This window comes from Barbus barbus (assembly GCF_936440315.1).
Source record: "Barbus barbus genome assembly, chromosome: 47".
Lineage (NCBI taxonomy): Eukaryota > Metazoa > Chordata > Actinopteri > Cypriniformes > Cyprinidae > Barbus > Barbus barbus.
In genome coordinates, this window is record NC_136725.1 from 2,956,236 (window position 1) to 2,974,912 (window position 18,677).

An 18,677-nucleotide genomic window follows, 5' to 3' on the forward strand; every position below is an offset into this window, starting at 1 on the left:
CATCCTGAGCCATATTGGGCCACCAGAAGCGATCTTTCAGCAGCGAGAGGGTGTTGTTGGCCCCTGGGTGGCCAGTGCCTAGAGATGTATGTACAGATAGGATGAGAGAAGTGCGTTGAGCCTTGGGTATATACTGCAAACCGGGTGGACAGCCCGGCGGAGTGGCCGTGGAAGCATTGGAGGAGGTGAACGGGCTGGAATTCCATTGAATGGGGCTTACTATGATCTTTTCGGGTAGGATGGGTTCTGGTTCTTCTTCAATTTCCTCTTTAGAGTCATGGAGTCGAGACAGAGCGTCAGCTTTCACATTCTTGGGACCAGGTCGATAGGAAATTGTGAAATTGAAGCGCGTGAAAAAGAGAGCCCATTGGGCTTGACGAGGGTTAATTCTCTTGGCTTCCTTCAGATACTGGAGATTCTTATGATTAGTAAGGACGGTAAACGGATGTTGCGCACCCTCCAACCAATGCCTCCACTCTTCGAGGGCCAGCTTGATGGCGAGGAGTTCTCGATTACCTATATCGTAGTTTCTCTCCGCCGGGCTGAGTTTGCAGGAAAAGAAGGCACATGGATGGAGTTTAGATGGTGTCCCCTGCTGCTGAGAAAGGATGGCACCAACTCCTGAGGTGGATGCGTCAACCTCCACGATGAACGGTTTACTGGGGTCAGGGTGCACGAGTACTGGAGAGTTCGTAAACGCCTCCTTGAGACGCTTGAAGGCTTCGGAGGTGGTGGGGTTCCAGACTAGTGACTTGGGTTTGTTGCGAAGCAAGTTCGTCAAAGGACTTGTGATGGTGCTGTACTCGTGGATGAAGAGACGGTAAAAGTTGGCAAACCCCAGGAACCGTTGCAGTTCCTTAATGGTGCCAGGAGTGGGCAATCCTCGAATAGCCTCCACCTTCCACTCGTCCATCCGGATGCCACCGCTTTCGATGTTGTATCCTAAAAACTGCACTGAGGACTGATGGAACGTACACTTCTCTGCCTTGAGGAACAGTTGGAAGTCTCTCGGGTGTGTCAGGACCTCCGCAACATGGCGACGATGTTCGGCCATGCTCCGGGAGTAGATGAGAATATCATCAATGTAGACCAGCACGAACTTGAGAAGAAACTCAGGGAGCACCTAATGCATAAAGTCTTGGAATACGGAGGGGGCGTTGACAAGACCATAGGGCATGACTAAGTACTCATAGTGGCCAGTAGGGGTCACAAAAGCCATTTTCCACTCGTCCCCCTCACATATTCTGATGAGGTTGTAGGCGCTGTGGAGGTCCAATTTGGAGAATACGTTGGCTCCGAGAAGGTGTTCTAGCGCTGCTGGGACGAGAGGAAGGGGATAACGGAATTTAACCGTTATGTTGTTCGGGGCTCGGTAATCTATACAAGGTCGAAGCAGCAGGGGATGTGGAGGGGGCGAATGTAACTTTGCTTGAGCGCCTCCTCAATGTACTCCTCCATGGCCTCCATGGCCCGTAAATTTTCCCACAGGGCACTGGCTCACCCGGTATGAGGTCTATTGCAGAGTCCCATGGCCGATGTGGAGGTAACTGGGAGGCTTTCTGGGGGCAGAAGAACAGGCTGGGGCCGTTTCTCTAGGGGACTTTTTATGGAAGTGGCGTTTACCGCGATCTTCTTGACAGGAACAGATTTGGGTCTGGGAGTGTTGGGAAAACAGCCGGGGAAGCAGTGGTTACCCCACTTCAGGACCTCACCAGTATGCCAGGTGATGTTGGGCTGATGTTGCACAAACCAGGGCCTTCCCAGGATGATATCCGCTGTTGAAGCTCTCACCAAGAGTCGAGGGGGTCGCACGGGACATGCTACCCGGAAATGTCCTCTTTCACCGCAGTATAGGCATAATCCGAGTGAGATTGTCGTTCCTGGATGGGCAGACGAGCATGATCGATCTGCATGGGTTCGCTGGCTGGTTCTGGAGGGTACTGGCTGAGTGGGTGGCGGAGGAGTGAATTGTAACCGGGGGTTGAAGCTTGTTCCTCAAGACAGGATTTCATACGTGATGTGCATCGGATGGAAAGCTGTATCAGGCTCTCGAGTCCTCAAATGTCGTCATAGCTGCAACCGAAGTTTGGGTTCCAACCCCTGACGATAGGCTGTCAATAGAGATCGCTCGTTCCATCCGCTGGCTGCGAAACTGGAGAGCATAATCATTAATAGACAGAGAGCCTTGATGTAAATGATACAATTTCTCACTTACGGATGTGTCATAGGCGGGCCTGCCAAATACTTCCCGAAAATGGTTTACAAACTCGTCGAAGGACTGAGTGGCTGGGCCCCCCTGAGCCCAGAAGGTTTCTGCCCACTGTAAGGCCTTTCCCTTTAGGAGAGCAATAATGAAAGCGATCTTTGACATTTCTGTGGGGAACAAGTGCGGCTGCATCTCGATGGCTAGGGAACATTGCAATAAGAAACCGTTGCACTCCTCCGCCACGCCAGAGAAGGGCGCTGGTTTGGCCATGGGACTGGAGATCACGGTGGTAGAAGAACTGGTGGAGCTGTTGACGGAAGTGACCGGAGGTGCTGGTGGTGGAGTCCGTGTGAGAGCCCGCTGGAGAGCATCTACGAGCTCTTGGAATGGATCTGGTACGCTCATAGTCTGTCTGTTCGGTGTTGGTCCAGTCTTCTGTTACAGAAGTAGGACACAGACAGCGTGATGTGATGTGAACGGGTTTTATTGACAGACTTAAGGTAGTGGAACGAATCAGGTAAGTGATGATACTAGGATTCTTCGGTGTTCAGGAGGGATGGTAACTTGGATATCCTCTTCAAAACAGGAGACACGGAACAGGAGTAACTACACACCTGACCAACACAATGGACCAGGACGAGACTCGGGAGCTGACAGACTTGGGATCACTGGAAGACACACTGGGGATGAAACACAGCAGGTAAGTAAACAAGACGCTAAGTATCAAGCATAGAGATATGATAGCTATAGTAGTCCTCTTCGTAGAAACAAGACCGGACACTGGAGTGTTGTGAGGTGTGAGTGTTTGAGGAGTGCGGGATGATTGCCAGTGATGACGTGCAGGTGTGGGTGATTAGAATTCAGGTGAGGGAGTGCGCTGTGATTGACTGGTGACTGAGCCTGGCCAATCTGTGACAATATACTATTCATTCAATACCAATTCAAGAAAAGTATCTAATGAAAACTCTTGCCGGCTGTGAGGTGAGTCTCTATTTGTGTTTCCAGTGAGAAGCGCTGTTTGTTTGATGCTGTTGCTGTTTGATCAGGGGGTGTTTAGATCCTCTTTCCTCACAGAAGATGAAGGTTTCAGCACTCGTCACAGGACAGATAGATGACAGCTCATAATTAGGACACAGTGTCTTTGCTCCAGGGAAAGTCTGACCTAATTTAATAAGAACCCATCTTCTTAAATTGCACAGTGATTTAAAATCAGCCGCCCTTATTGCAACTTCTCAAGTTCAGCAGAAAACCTTTGCACTAATGTTGTTATTCATTTATGTAAAGTGAATACTGAAAATAACTATATTACACTCACAAAACAGTAAAATACCGAGAGTGGCTCCATCAAGTATTTGATAAATTAAGTCAGTCACATTTTATTTTAGTCCAATTTGATTGTTGGACTGGGTCCGTTTAGGCATCTAATTCTTCTCTAAATCGGTTTTTGATCTTTTGATCTAATACTGAATTTAAAAAAATAAAAAAATCATTCTTAGCAAATGAACAGTCTACAATTAAATTTTAAAATAATACAATAAAAATTACAGCAATAAGTCATGTTTTTCCATGATTGGTTAGTCATCAAAGTAATTTAACTAATTTCAAATTCTTGTAAGACATTCAAGAATCATTTTTTAAAGTCAGCATCAGAGCTGATCATGGACTTCAGGAAGAGACAGCAGCAGCCCTACACTCCTCTTATGGTCAGTAGGACCCCTGTGGAGAGGGCGAGTAGCTTCAAGTACCTCGGTGTAAACATCTCCGAGAACCTGACTTGGACTACACACATCCAAACACAGGTTAAGAAAGCCAGGCAAAGACTGTACCATCTGCGACAGCTGAGGAAATTCAGGGTCTCACCAGCAATCCTGAAAACTTTCTATTCAGGGACCATAGAAAGTGTATTGACTCAGTGCATCTCAGTGTGGTATGGAAACAGCTCCAATCAGGACGGCAAAGCACTACAGAGAGTTGTGCGCTTAGCTGAGCACATCTCAGGGTCTGCTCTCCCCTCTCTGCAGGACATCTACCTCAAATGCCGCAAAAGTAGAGCTGTTAAAATCATCAAGGACTCAAATCACCCTGGTAACCGACTATTCACTTTGCTTCCATCTGGTAAGCGCTTCTGTAGCCTGATGGCAAAAACTGAGAGACTTAGGAGGAGCTTCTTCCTCCAGCCCATCAGGCTCCTAAACTCTAACTCTGTGTCATAACATCACTTGACTCCATGTAAATATCACCATATCAATAAGCTATTCATAATTTTTCTCTACCTCATATTGCTGCTATTTAAATACCCTGTACAACTTTTTTGCACATTCCTCTTTATTACTATTTAAGTCAACAACATACTGACCTGCACATTTATATTTATATTTTTTATCTTTTATTTTATTTTACTATTTTATTTTTTCTACTTTTCTTTTTCTTAACATTTGTATTCTGTATAATTGCACTGTCCTTGGAGCGGACCTGACCTACATTTCACTGCTGGTTATACTCTGTATAATTGTGTATGTGACAAATAAAAAAAAAAAATCTTGAATCTTGAAAATAAATGTCACCCAATGTGATTTATAAATGCATATTATAGACATGTTATAGATGATAAATTAATCCGTGCATAGGTTTAATTTTTTCAAATAGTTTTGATCTCATAATATTTAATCAGAATGTAATAATTCGATCTTCCTGTGAAAATGATGTATGCAGGACTCCAATCATAAACCCCGCCCCTGTAAGATCATGTTCATCTACCTCCACTTTTGAGTGCCACGCCCACATCTCAACATCCAATCAGCAAGCCATGCACAGAACCACGTCTCTACCTTACAGTTTTTTTCATTTCTGATAATCCGTTTTACTCAGATGTACGTCACCATATGATAGAAAAGATCTATGGCTTCTTCAGGTTCAATAAATTCCATAAGTGCCTGTAATAACACAAGCTTCAGAAATTCTTTGCGTGCTTTAGCTTTAAAAGGCCAAAGGTGGCAAATCTCTCAGCTTATACAACTTCATTCAAACCAAACCCAATTAAACTTATCAACAGTTTTCAAGTTTAGAGAAAATGTGACCAAAACATAAAATTTTGATTGAACAAAATCCTCTTCAGACTGTTCCATGCTCTTCAGAAGATCATCACTGACTTTCATCTAATGAATCTTCCCTCATCACTGCATTTCATGCTGGTCAGCCTTTAGTCTCTGTCGTGCAACAATATAAACGCCTTTGAATAACAACATCCACACATTCTTTAACACCAGCTATTAGTGTTTCATCAAAGAGGGACATCACTAAATGATTAACATCGGTTTGAATCCTTAATAAAGTTTGTGGTGTTTTTATGCATATCACTGAATATATTGATAAATCAATTTTGAGAGAGATTCTGCTATTTTTCACTGCCAGTAGAATTTGTTTGTTTCACACAACATCATTTGAGCTGATCCTGAGCTGAGATCTGGGTAACTGTTCGATTACTGACCAACAGCATTGGGGTAACGTGAGTTACATAATCAGATTACTTTCTCAAGTTACTAGTAAAGTAATGCATTACTTTTTAATTTACAAGAAACTATCTGAGTTACTTTAATGCAATAATGCTAGTTTCATTGTTTTCTCATGTACTGACTGACAGCTCTCCTGTCCTCATGTTGAGAGAAATCGGGAGTAAAGGTCATTGCACACTTTCATTTGCGTTTTTACGTTTACGTTTTATGCTACGGATGCGAAAACGCAGAAAATCGAACCTGATCCGAATTTTTTTTATGACAGACGAATGTTTCGGAGGCAGTGTGCAAACATGATCGACACAACAAGAGGTCGTATTTATTTTTTAACGTGCAAAAATTTCGGACGAAAATTTCGGACAATGAACTTAAGTGTAGAGGTGTTGTGTTTGCTGTATGAACATGATGTTACTGTATGAACATTTACTCATTTCACCTGCACAAAAGCAGTATTCCTCAAAATGGATAAAAACAGTGAAACACAAACTCAGAATATGACGCAAACCTGCAATAATTAAATGTTAAAAAACACAAATATCATTTATGTATTTAATCCCATTTTATTAACCAGTGTCTTTGCTGCTGACCTTCGATGATCCAATTCAACCACTAAGCAAAAATGAATTTAGATAAACATAACATTTATGTTTCTTTTTTTTAATTTATTGCTGAAGAGTGTTGAACTTTCTTCTCCTGTATTCTATTCTTCATGCAATCAGAACGGCAGCACAACTGAAAGGTTTGTTTGAGCTTTCTGAATTAACCTTTCCTTCAGTTTGAGGCGTATTCATTTAACCTTTGGTATGAAAGGGCTTTTACATTTACCAAAAATAGACCTTTTTATGTTAAAACTAACAATCAAGCCCAGCCCAGAAGAGAAAAAGTAACACAAAAGTAACGCAATGCATTACTTTCCATAAAAAGTAACTAAGTAGCGCAATTAGTTACTTTTTTAGAGTAACGCAATATTGTAATGCATTAGTTTAAAAGTAACTTTACCCAACACTGTTGAACAACACCTGTAATTATTTTTTACAACTTATATTTCAAGATTAATGTAGTTGTATCAGCAGACTTTTTTATATTTGTATCAAGAATACAAATCAAATAGGCTACTACCATAATGCAACCTTTAGCTTACTAGTCCAGATCTTCAAATAACAGACTGAAACCTACAGAACAAACCTAAATCATAAATTAATATAATAATTCTAGATGCCAAGACATTTGCAAACCCTCGATACAAAATGTACTCAGGTTAAACTTGGCAAAAAGTCTCAAACTAGATTTCCTCACATCCATCTTATCAGTAAATCCTTCTTTGGTTAAGTGAAGTCGTGGTATGCACTGTTGGGGCTGAAGTATTTTGTTATTATAAATCTCTTCTTCAGCCTTATTAACTGAGCAGAGACAAATTCAGACATAATGTGTTGTGACAGCCGACATCTCACAGAATGTGTGATGATTAAAAATGGCTGGGGCAAAAAGGGCAAAATTATTCACATCCACGCAGAGCTGAGACTCCAGCCAAGGATAACAGACTCATCAAACACACATGCGTGGAGATGAGCATAAATCAGATGTGTGTGCTAAAATATGTGCTGTTGCAATGATACAAACACACACAGCTACTTCTGTTACTTATCATATTTCGTCTTTTGCTTACTGATTTCACTGAAATTGACTGAGCTTTTCACAGAGATCTGCATGTGCAGATTCAGCGAGGGACTGATTATTGTTAAAGAGGACATATCATGTTCAAAATGCAAAACTAACTTCCCTGTGTATCATAATGTCTACTGAAACTAAACAGCAAAAACAGCTCTAGCAGCAGCAGCTAACTGGACCATGCTAACTAGCCAACCCTTCGCCCCAGAACTATAACTATTAACTAATGTTAGCCACATCACATCCATACAGACAAAATATTTATGTGTTATAAATATATAGAGGACGGAAGCAGCCACTTTGTATTAGGTGTCCTTACTACTAATTTGATACAGTATACTTATTGTGTACATACTGTACGCTGTTACATTAACCCTGCTGTTTCATATTTGATATGCAAATTTCTAAAATGATTAACATGATTAAACATAGCTGATAAACCTGTTACAAACAACCTACTCCATGCCTTCTGACGTCTGATTGGTAGTTTAGCCTTTTAAGCAAGTAACTATACAAACGTCCACCTGCAGCTTGTGTTTCACGTGTAAGTAAATATTTGTTGATTTTGGTTTTTTTATATTTCCTACTGGACTGAAGCAACTTAGCTTGTCATAAAGATCTCATTCATTTACATTACACGCTCTCAGTATTCCACCTTACTTTTTGGCCATATACATGCAAATTATTTGTATATCTTAAGCAAAGATATACAAATAAATAACTAAGTTTTATTATTATTCATATTATTATTTTTAATGAACTCCATAGTCTCCCTATATTGTACTATATGAGCCATAAAACCCTGATGTATCAAATATGACACAAAAACATCTATACAAACATATCACACTATTATATAATAATTAACTATGGATTTTGCCTCAATAAACTCCTAATTTGCTGCTTATTAATAGTTAGCAAGGCAGCTGTTAAGTTTAGGTATGAGTTATGATTAAGGAAACTAAAATGTGATCATGCAGAATAAGGCATTAATATGTGCTTTATAAGTACTAATAAACTGCTGATATACTAGTAATATTCATGCTAATAAGCAACTAGTTAAAAAAACTAGTTTAAAGTACCTGCATGTAATCATATATGCAATGTATGCACATGCACTTGACTGTAACCCAACCGAACAACACGCCAAAGCCTATCCATATCACAACCTCGATAGCAACAAAGAATTCTGCAGAACAACACGTACTGTATGTAGACCACAACTGCATTGTTGCAAATGCTTAATTCTATACTGTACATGCATGGTGCTTTCCCTTGATGAACATTATAAGTGGACTCGAAGTCTAACAGAAGACTAAAAGAGAGACAGATGAAGACTATGAAAGGGGTAGCTGGGGAACAGGAACAGCCATGAGCAGGTGATTGATGAAAACAAAGTGATTTCTTCCCGGTAATCTTACCGGCTGCGGCTGCTCGGCGATACAGCAGTTGAAGCACAACCAGAATTCACTCATGACTAGCAGACAGTCCTAAAGTGCCGCTGTGCCCGTGGGCCCTGAGGGGCTCTCGCGCTTCTGGACGGGGCACAAGTCTCACGATTCAAAGGTCCGATCGGGGATGATGGTGGCGTTCTGCAGGGCAAGGAGAGCAGGAAGAGAGCGATGGCAGAGATCCAGACGGGAAGCCTGTTTATGGCTCAGTCCACTCAGACCTGCAGGACACAAGAAGATGCTGTCAGATCATTTACACCAGCGTTTGCCTCACGGGGAACAAATGGAGCTGCACAAATAACTGAAATAAAATTGAAATAGCGATACATCGTGATATCACAATTATCAAATGAAAGGTAAATTATATAGTCTGCTCTGCTGCGTGTTTACATTCACAATCATAACATTTTTGTGGATCGACGTTTACAGCGTTTCACCAATATTCCACCAAAATAACAGCTTCAGGAAATGACATGCTACATTTAAATTCTGTTACATTTTAATTTAGCTCTAATTTAAAACATCAGTATTTATACAGTAACTTCAGTGTTCATTGGTTCAAGGAATCACAATATAATTTTTTGCCAAGTTGTCCAGATATATATATATATATATATATATATATATATGCACCATGTTCTGTCATTCTTTCAAATCAACACCTCTTGATTTATTTTATTAAAGCAATCACACAAAAATATTGGTAACGCTTTATTTTTGTTAAGGAAACAGACTCACACAAGAGCTGATAAAACTGTAACTTGAATGCAATGTAAGTCGCTTTGGATAAAAGCGTCTGCTAAATGCATAAATGTAAATGTGTAAAACTGACAACAGAATGAGGTTATTGACTGGTATGGAGTGGATGGGGAGAAGCAGGTGAGTAATCAGTTCAGTAGGTAAGTTATAGTAGAGAGTGGATCTTAATGGAGATTGTATCTCCTGACAGGAACTCGTGGATGACAGAAGATACCTCACTTTGCTGAATATGGAGCGGAGTAGGCTTGAGATCACTGGAGGGAATGGACGATGGAGAACAGACGGCACAGACGCAGGAGAGGACACAGGAGGTAAGTAGCAGGTAAGTCGCTAATAAGCATATGGAGTCCACTTTGGTTATTTTGGGGAAAACAGTAGGAGGGGGGTGTTTTCCCCCCCTCTAAATGTATAATTACACTGTAACAAGAAAACCTTCAAATACAATCTAACCAAAATGCACGTGCAGGGAACATAAAATCTGCTCCTAACTTTTCACTTACTAAAGTACTAAGGCTTGTCCAATAGATCGGATGAAACTCCTGCAGCAATGCAGGGAAAACAGAATTCACAATAGAATTATAATATTAGTTTGTGAGTATTATATCATACTACTGGGTGTCATTCACTAATAATCACATGTATTATTCATACTTATACACACAGGAGAATTTATCATAAACATTATTTCATGAGATTCACAACAGAATTTGTTCTTAACTTCATTCTAATGTTAATGAATTCTAAACAAGCGACTGTGTGCCCGAGGTTAGAAATTTACACACAACTCACACAAACATCTTGTTTTTGCAGTTCAGTTATGAATAATCTTATCTTTTCCATCAAGTTTTAAATAAAAAGACAAAAAACTAAGTGAAAATGCCTTTCAGTTAAATAAAAGATTTAATTCACTGAATTATCAACAGGCGCAGATGTTGCTATATGGTTACGAAAACAGGCAAAACTGTATGTTTATTAAAATATAAGCCATATTTTCTTTGAGTTTCCATTAAAAATAATATAGTAATAATCACAGTGACATTTGCCATGCTAAAATGACTCCTAAAGCGATATAACATGTTGGCCATATTGCCAAGCTCTGTGGTCAGAATACTGCAAGAATGATGTATTATTGGATTATGTGTAATTATTATTATTAATAACAAATGTTGAACATTGGTGTCTTTTACCATATTAAAAGGATTCCGTTATCATTTACTGTATGAGTTTCATTCTATTCCTTTAATGTTCAATTTGAAATAAATATATATATGAAGGAATATTTTCATTGCACAAATGGTGCTTTATAGGGGAAAAAGTCCACTATAACCTGGATGATCTACGACTGTGTTTTGTGATGGTTGTTCATGAGTCCTTTGTTTGTTCTGAACAGTTAAACTGAGCACTGCTCTTCAGAAAAAGATCATCCAGGTAACCACACACAGTATTAAGAACCAAGGGTTCACGAAATTTTGAATGGGTTATTTTAATAATTTCAGCTATTTTTTCTGCTAGTCTAAATGTAAACACTTTTTATGTAAAATATCTTACTCAGGACAGAATTCAATAAAAAAAAAACATGCATTTTGTATAATCTCTCTTATTTTGTTCAAAGTATTCACATTTTCACAGATGGGGGTCCTAAACTTTCGCATGCCACTGTATATGCGCTCTGCTCCACACAGCCTTGTCTAACTGTTTTAATCTGTATGGCACTTTTGATAAAAGTGTCTGCAAAATGAGTTATTAGGACAAAACACTAAAATGCTGGTAATGCATGCTTAATACTTTTGACTGAAAATGTGCTATTTCTATGATTGTAGGCAAGGTGGTGGACACATGCTGGTGCATCCTGTGCTGAGAACACTTAGTGCTCAAACCCATGAGCCAAATGTCTATGGAAATGAACCTGGGAACAGAGCTGGTCTCTGTGCAGCGTCTTCCGCTGCTAAAATTATCTGTGCATTTCAATACGCTTTGATTCCTTTATTGACGTGACAGTGGCTAGTTTCTCCACAGTCTCTATTCTTCCTGGATTCATCAAGTCAAGATCTAAAAGCTGACAAGATGTGAGATCATTTCAGATTGAGCTATATCCGCCTCATGCAGTGACTAAAGGAAAGCACCTCAAAAGACAAACTAGAAATGCAGCACAACATAAACGCTTCGGTCTTGGAAAAAGATGATTCAATTTGAAACATGCATACATGCTAAGGTTAAAGAATTTAGTCAACTTCTGGGTGTAGATTACCTCAAACAGATAAATCTGATTCTGATTTGCTCTTTCTTAGAAAAAAGACACTTTGAGCTCAACCAACCAGCCAAAAAATCCCCGAAAATGTGAACTTTAATTCTTATGATTAACACTATTAGGAACTACAGCAAGCTCTTCTCCATTTCCTCCATTAGCACAGAAGGGAGTTTTCTAGGGAAGAATCCCATGTTCCCGGGCAGGATGACAGGATGGGATGCACACAGAAATCCCTCCATTACCGGTGAGCCACAAAGAGCAGCCGGCCCATTGAAAGAGACTGTCAGCCGCAAGAAAGGCCTCTGTGTGAGGGGTCAGAGGAAGACCCTTCACAATACACTCAAGACCTGTTCCCAGGGTATCTGCCACGCAATGACAGGCGGGAGAGATTTTGCCATACTATAAAGCGGTAAATACACAGGACTATGTCACAGCTATTTTACACCAGGTTGAAAGGTAGCTCATTCAATCAGAATTTATAGTCGCAACTGTCTATTATATAATATTAATATCAATCTTTTGTTCAGAACTCAAGTGTTACGTAATGTAACACTAAGCTGTTTCTACACTGATGTTACGCATGCTTTGGTTTGCAGCCATCAAGTTTTAAAATAAAATAAAAATGTAATAAAATTAGTTTTATTTACTGGGTCTTCTAAATGTAGACCTTACCACATGCACTGTAAAAAAAACATTTTCTTAAGTTGTAAATAAAATAAAAACTGTATTTTTTGCTTTCAGTCTTTCTACTTCAAAATTCAGTGTTACTTGCTGATTATTTCTACTTATTTGTGAAATTTACTAGTATTAGAGTTTGTTTCAAAAATTAGTTTCAGTGTGTTTATTTGATAAATAAACCATTTCTATTGAATTTCTGGTCAAATCGAATATTGTGGTCAAGATTTCTTTCAGTTTATTTTAATTTTTTAAAGAAATTGATACTTTTATCCAGCGAGAATGCATTCAATTGATCAAAAGTGACAGTCAAGACATTTATGTTACAAAAGATTTCGATTTGACGTAAGTTTTGAATTCTTTTAGAATCCTGAAATCCTCAGTTTCCACAGAAATACTGAGCAGCATAGCTGTTTTCAATCATAACAATAATGATACTTGCACAGTTTTGCTGTTTTTACTATAGTTTTGATCAAATAAATGCAGCCTTGGTGAGAATAAAGTACTTTCACAAATAACTTTTGTATCAAACTTTTGTATACACAGTTTACTATAATACAAAATGATTAATACCGGCCAATATAACATTTTGATCACACCACCTTCCTTTATTTGCATTCATGCAAGTGAATGCATTTTATATGTCATGCAAACACATCAGAGAACCATCATCACACAACTGACTCATGGACTGGCCCCCAACTAAATGCATAAACCATACACCAATGCAACAACTCCCAAAGAAATGACAATCTTACTCACCATCCTAACCGGCCGCAGTGATGAAGTGAGAGCAGAGGAGAGGGGCCTCAGCGTTCATCCCAGGCTGAGGAGCCGTGAGCTCTCCAGGAGGCCTTTGTCCCGCACTCAGTTACGGATCAGCGGGCGAGTGGCATTCATTCACTGCATCACTGACCGCTCATGAGGGCTCATGCACGCTCCTGAGCCTAAGCCCCGCCCCTCCGTTCCACCGCCGAGGAGGCTTTTATGTAAGCACCATCCTCCCACTGAATGCGGCTTACGTAAGCAATGCTGGGGTGGAGAAACACTCGCAATGTGCTGGCTTACGAGAAAACCAGTGACGAAAACCCCAACAATCCATAATCCTGTTCGCTGTACCACATAAGAGCATTAGGACTTGTCTTCATATGCTCGATTACATTCCAGAAAACAGCAATGCTGGAATACTGCCATAGAGCATGAGATGCATATGTAGCATGAGGAAATGCAACTCGGCAAAAATGGCTTGATTGGAGAAGTGGAAATGTATAAATGATTTTTTTTTCAGAAAGGGAAACCCCTGTCATTTTCAAGCTCATTAACCAATGCATGATACAGGATGATTGTTTCACTTGTTGTTGAACACTGGCTTTCAATTCCTCCATCATTGTTTGTTGCCACAGCAGCCACTAGTTGGGGTAGTGGGTGTGTGTGTGTGTGTGTGTGACCAAATCCACAGTCTACATTTATACATAAACACACACAATGTGTCACAGCAAGATATGTGTGTATCCATAGAGGGTAGGACTGTTAAAATATTATAATAAAAATAATATAATAAAACCTGATTGTATGAGTGCAAACAATCCCTTTTAGCACTGAACGATTTGGAAAAAACGAACTTAATAGAACTAACTTAAACATCTTAAATTTAAAAGGCAGTGAATCTCTTTCCACTTTATCTTTCATAGGCTACGTTCCCACCATTTTGACCCATTCAACATAACTATGAAATATTAGTGTTATTTTTTTATGATTTAGATTTTTTGTAATTACTATTAAATAAAATAGTTAAGAAATATATTGCAATAATAATACTATTGTACTATAAAATAAACTGGAAAAAAACAGTATTTAATAAAAATAAAGAAGAAATATTTTATAGTACTATAAAATTACAATATTAATATTCACATTTTAATTTCTTAATTTTTAAATGTTAAACCATGTAGATTTGATTTTGTCTCTTTGCTGGCAATGAAATATATGCACTGTTGGTTTCAGAGTGAAACGCGGCACTGTGTTCATTTGTTATTGGTTGAATAACAAAAGTGGTCATTTCACGCAGACTCAATTCCAAACTCGACGAACAACCTTCTCTATGGATAATAAACTCTTTTTTTCACCAATAAAGTTTGGGATAGTGTATTGTAAATGTTAATTTAATTTTAGCCATTTTGTGCATCTCCCATTTGCTGTATTAAATGTACATTACACATGATTTTTCTTTTCATAATTTGTCACATTAGAGACATTTTGTGGACAAAAAGCTCCATTGTCTATTGTCTGTAGTGTAGCGATACATGAAGCATCGCTCGCACAGAAGTCACTTTCCAGCAGCTCTCTGTTGGCCAATGCTTTGAATTCACGTGACTGACTTGAACATGAATGAAATCTGCTTGGACAACTTTTTAATCGCCCTCTAACAAAATACCTGATTCCTGTTAAAAGACGGTATAACATTCACAAAATGTCACTCAACAACAATTTATAATTTTATTCTGCATCACTACAGTGTGCCTAAAATAATGCGTGGAATAATTCTAATTCAAAGCTATCAGGTTTCATTTTAGCAGAAAATTCCAGCCATCTGTAGTTCATTGGATATTTACATCATGTCCGTAAACAAAGAAAAGAACATGCTTACAGTGGGGATCGAAAGTTTGGGAACCCCTTGCAGAATCTGTGAAAATGTGGATAATTTTACCAAAATAAGAGAGATCATACAAAATGCATGTTATTTTTTATTTAGTACTGTCCTGAGTAAGATATTTTCCATAAAAGATGTTTACATATAGTCCACAAGACAAAAAAATAGCTGAAATTATTAAAATAACCACATTCAAAAGTTTGGGAACCCTTGGTTCTTAATACTGTGTGTGGTTACCTGGATGATCTACGACTGTTTTTTTGTTTTGTGATGGTTGTTCATGAGTCCCTTGTTTGTTCTGAACAGTTCAACTGAGCACTGTTCTTCAGAAAAATCCTCCAGGTCCTGCAGAATCTTCAGTTTTCCAGCATCTTTTGCATATTTGAACCCTTTCCAGCAGTAACTGTATGATTTTGAGATCCACCTTTTCACACTGAGGATGATTGAGGGACTCAAACACAACAATTAAAAAAGGTTCAAACATTCACTGATGCTCCAGAAGGAAACACGATGCATTAAGAGCCGGGGGGTGAAAACTTTTGAACAGGATGAAGATGTCCAAATCTTTCTTATTTTGTTGAAATATCATATTTTTCCATTTAGTACTGCCCTTCTGATGCGACAGAAGATACTTGCATGTTTCCTGGAAGACAAATGAAGTACAATTTACCTTGATCTTCAAATTCAAAAAGTTTTCACCCCCCGTAAAATAAAAAAAATAAAAAATAACATGCATTTTGTATGATCTCTCTTATTTTGGTAAAATTATCCACATTTTCACAGATTCTGCAAGGGGTTCCCAAACTTTCGCATGCCACTGTATCTACACAAAAATGCAGGGACAAATATATTTTAGCAAACTGCCTTGCTTACAGTGACATTTGTGAAGAACTCTCTATTCTAGGACAGTTTGTGGACAGTTGGACATAGGACGTCTCTAATAACTGTTTATTTGGGTGCAGTACTACTTCAGTAATACAGTGTATGTTGTTTTACATGCATGTCAACTAAAGCGAAACTCTGTGACAGTTCAGTGTTTGATTATACAGGCCACAAAAGCAGGCTGACCATCTGCACGTGCTTGCCAATGCTGCCAAATGCAGACTGAGCAGTCTCTTTTTCTCTATAATTTCTTCTTATTTACCAAAGAAAAAGGCTGCCCTGTTCTTTCCCTCTCAATAAAAGAAGCGGCTCCATTTTTATTCAGCTCTTTCTCTGGGACGTAATTCAATAAATCCACCTGATTGTAAAACCAACAAGAAAGCAGCACTCTTTTCATTTCCTAATTGGAAATTAATAATAATATAATTAAAAAATATAATGCAATCAAGATTAAACAGTCGAGCTGTTGTTTGAAGTATAGTACTGTATGGTACTGTATGCTTTTTTTTTCTAAGCAGGTATAGAAGGTCTCAATCTTCCTGTGGCTGGCCAGCATTATTTTCCTCTTGGGAATGTGCCACTTTGTCCAGGATCTGGGCTTAAAGGGGTCATCGTATGCCCATTTTACACAAGTTGATGTGATTCTTTAATGAAAAGTCTATAACATTGGTTAAAATTTTTCAATGGTAGTGTAAAAAACACCTTCTTTACCCTGTCAAAATCAGCTGTTTTCATGTTTCTTTAAATCCTAGTGAGCTCTGCTGACTCCGCCCCTCTCTTCCGTGGAGTGACGAGCAGACCATAGATATGTGTAGATCCCTATTCGACCGCTCCAGATATGTTGACGCGTCAGCCATCTCGCATTCACCATAATAATCAATGAATATTCAAAGATATACAGGAGTATAACTTGCTGTTGTAGACGCACACAGTCAATGCGCTCAAAGATTCGCAAAATGGTGGATGGCTTACGTCTCGCAGCCCAAAGAAACAGTCGATAATAAGGCATCTAGGTATATATACAGTATCTATGCATACTAAACTTCAGCCCCGAAACTGGCTAACTAGCACGTTATTAGGAACGGCGATTTGCAAAGATTCATAAAAACCCTTATACTCACTTCTTCTGTCGATAAAGCTGGATCACGAATGATTCGCGCGAACACAGACACGTTTATGTAGATTCACTTCAAAACGAAAGTAACATTAATCCTCTGTGTCTTCAGCGGCTCAGATGTCGGGAGTAAATGACGACTGCTATGTTCATTATTATATCCAACAACTAAACACTTCAATCGCTTAATCTGAGACATCTTGTCTTCCCCTGCACCGGCGGACAGCTCTCAGCTCACTCAGGGCGGTCTAAGGTAAGACGGTCTTGTCAATCAACTATCGTGGGAGGGGCCTGTACAGAACTGCCTCATTCTGACAGGTTGATTTGAGAAAGGAGATTTTAAAATAGGGACTTAAAAAAAACACTGGGTGGATTTTTATCATTATAGGATGATGTGTACACACGCTTCCAAAACACATTTATGTTCAAACAGCTTGTAAAGTGAATTTTGCATCCGATGACCCCTTTACGCTCCACGTCTTGTCCTCTGTTCCTCTCCTGTTCCTCCTATCTGCTTTTGTTGGTAATGATTGTAGGGATGAGTTGACCCTAAACCAGGGGTCTCCCCACCAGTGTTCAGCTCCAGCCTGGTCCTACACACCTGTTTGAAGGTATCTAGCAAAGCCACTATTGAAGGCAAGCCTGCAACCTTTAGGTAAGAAAAGTGTAACGGCTAATGCTAACGCTGCACCGCAGGAAAGGAGACCAGAGGCCGTTTTTTTTCATGGATGTCAATGGAGGAGAGGCTTCATTATGATGTATAAACAGCTTTTTAGAGGAAACGGCTTATCATTTAATGAATCGACAGCTAATCTTCAACATGTTTTACACTAAACAATACTTTTGGGTTGAACTATTTTTAGAGATTACACTGAAAAAAAATGCTGTTTTATAAGAGAAGTCACTGACTTTGTGTAACCGGTGGGATTCGGTTTACAGCACTTCTCCTTCATTCCTATGGGATCTGTAAACAGCGATTGAGTGTCGCACAAGTCTGACTGAAATTCAGTGACGTCAAGGCTGTAATGTGATTGTTATTAATTAAAGTGGTTTCCTTTTAAATCTTTTGAATGGTATTGGGACTTCGACATGATTTAGACAACACATCAATGCCCTGGCAATCAGTACAAAATACACACACACACACACAAAATCAAACAGTCTGGCTGAATAAAGTACAAAAAATACACTCTTTCTTCAGAAAATGTAAAAATGAGTTTTATGACTATTAGCTGAAACCTGTTCTTTAGTGGGTTTTTGCCTGCTTCATTACACTGCCTTGCTGAAGAAGGCTCTCTTCTTATCTCTTCAGTCATCTGAGATTTATGAGTTACAGCACAGCTCTAGTGGAGATAAGCGGAGGGATGCTTGCCAATATTTTTGTGCTTTTCTTTTTGCCTACATCTGCAACAAGTGGAGCTCTGATATCTTGGACAGCTTCAGCTTCGAGTATGAAGTTTTGCATCTGTGATTATTTGGATCTTGATTGTACGAGCAGGATTTAGTTGACAA

At 39.2% G+C, this 18,677-nt stretch overlaps 1 protein-coding gene across 2 annotated transcripts in view; it reads right to left on the bottom strand.

The window, feature by feature from the left end:
• Window positions 1–18,677, bottom strand: part of LOC306865520 (CDC42 small effector protein 2-like) — a 41,765-nt gene that overhangs the window by 12,532 nt on the left and 10,556 nt on the right. Inside the window, exons 1-2 of one of the 2 annotated variants that reach the window (XM_079410175.1) lie at window positions 13,282–13,480; window positions 8,808–9,058 (exon numbers count right to left, since the gene is read on the bottom strand). In XM_079410175.1, the coding sequence (XP_079266301.1) occupies window positions 8,808–8,861 (54 nt within the window). In that variant the 5' untranslated portion in view covers window positions 8,862–9,058; window positions 13,282–13,480. Of the gene's footprint in view, window positions 1–8,807; window positions 9,059–13,281; window positions 13,481–18,677 lie in introns of those variants that run through there. The other variant, XM_079410174.1, reaches the window with a different exon arrangement.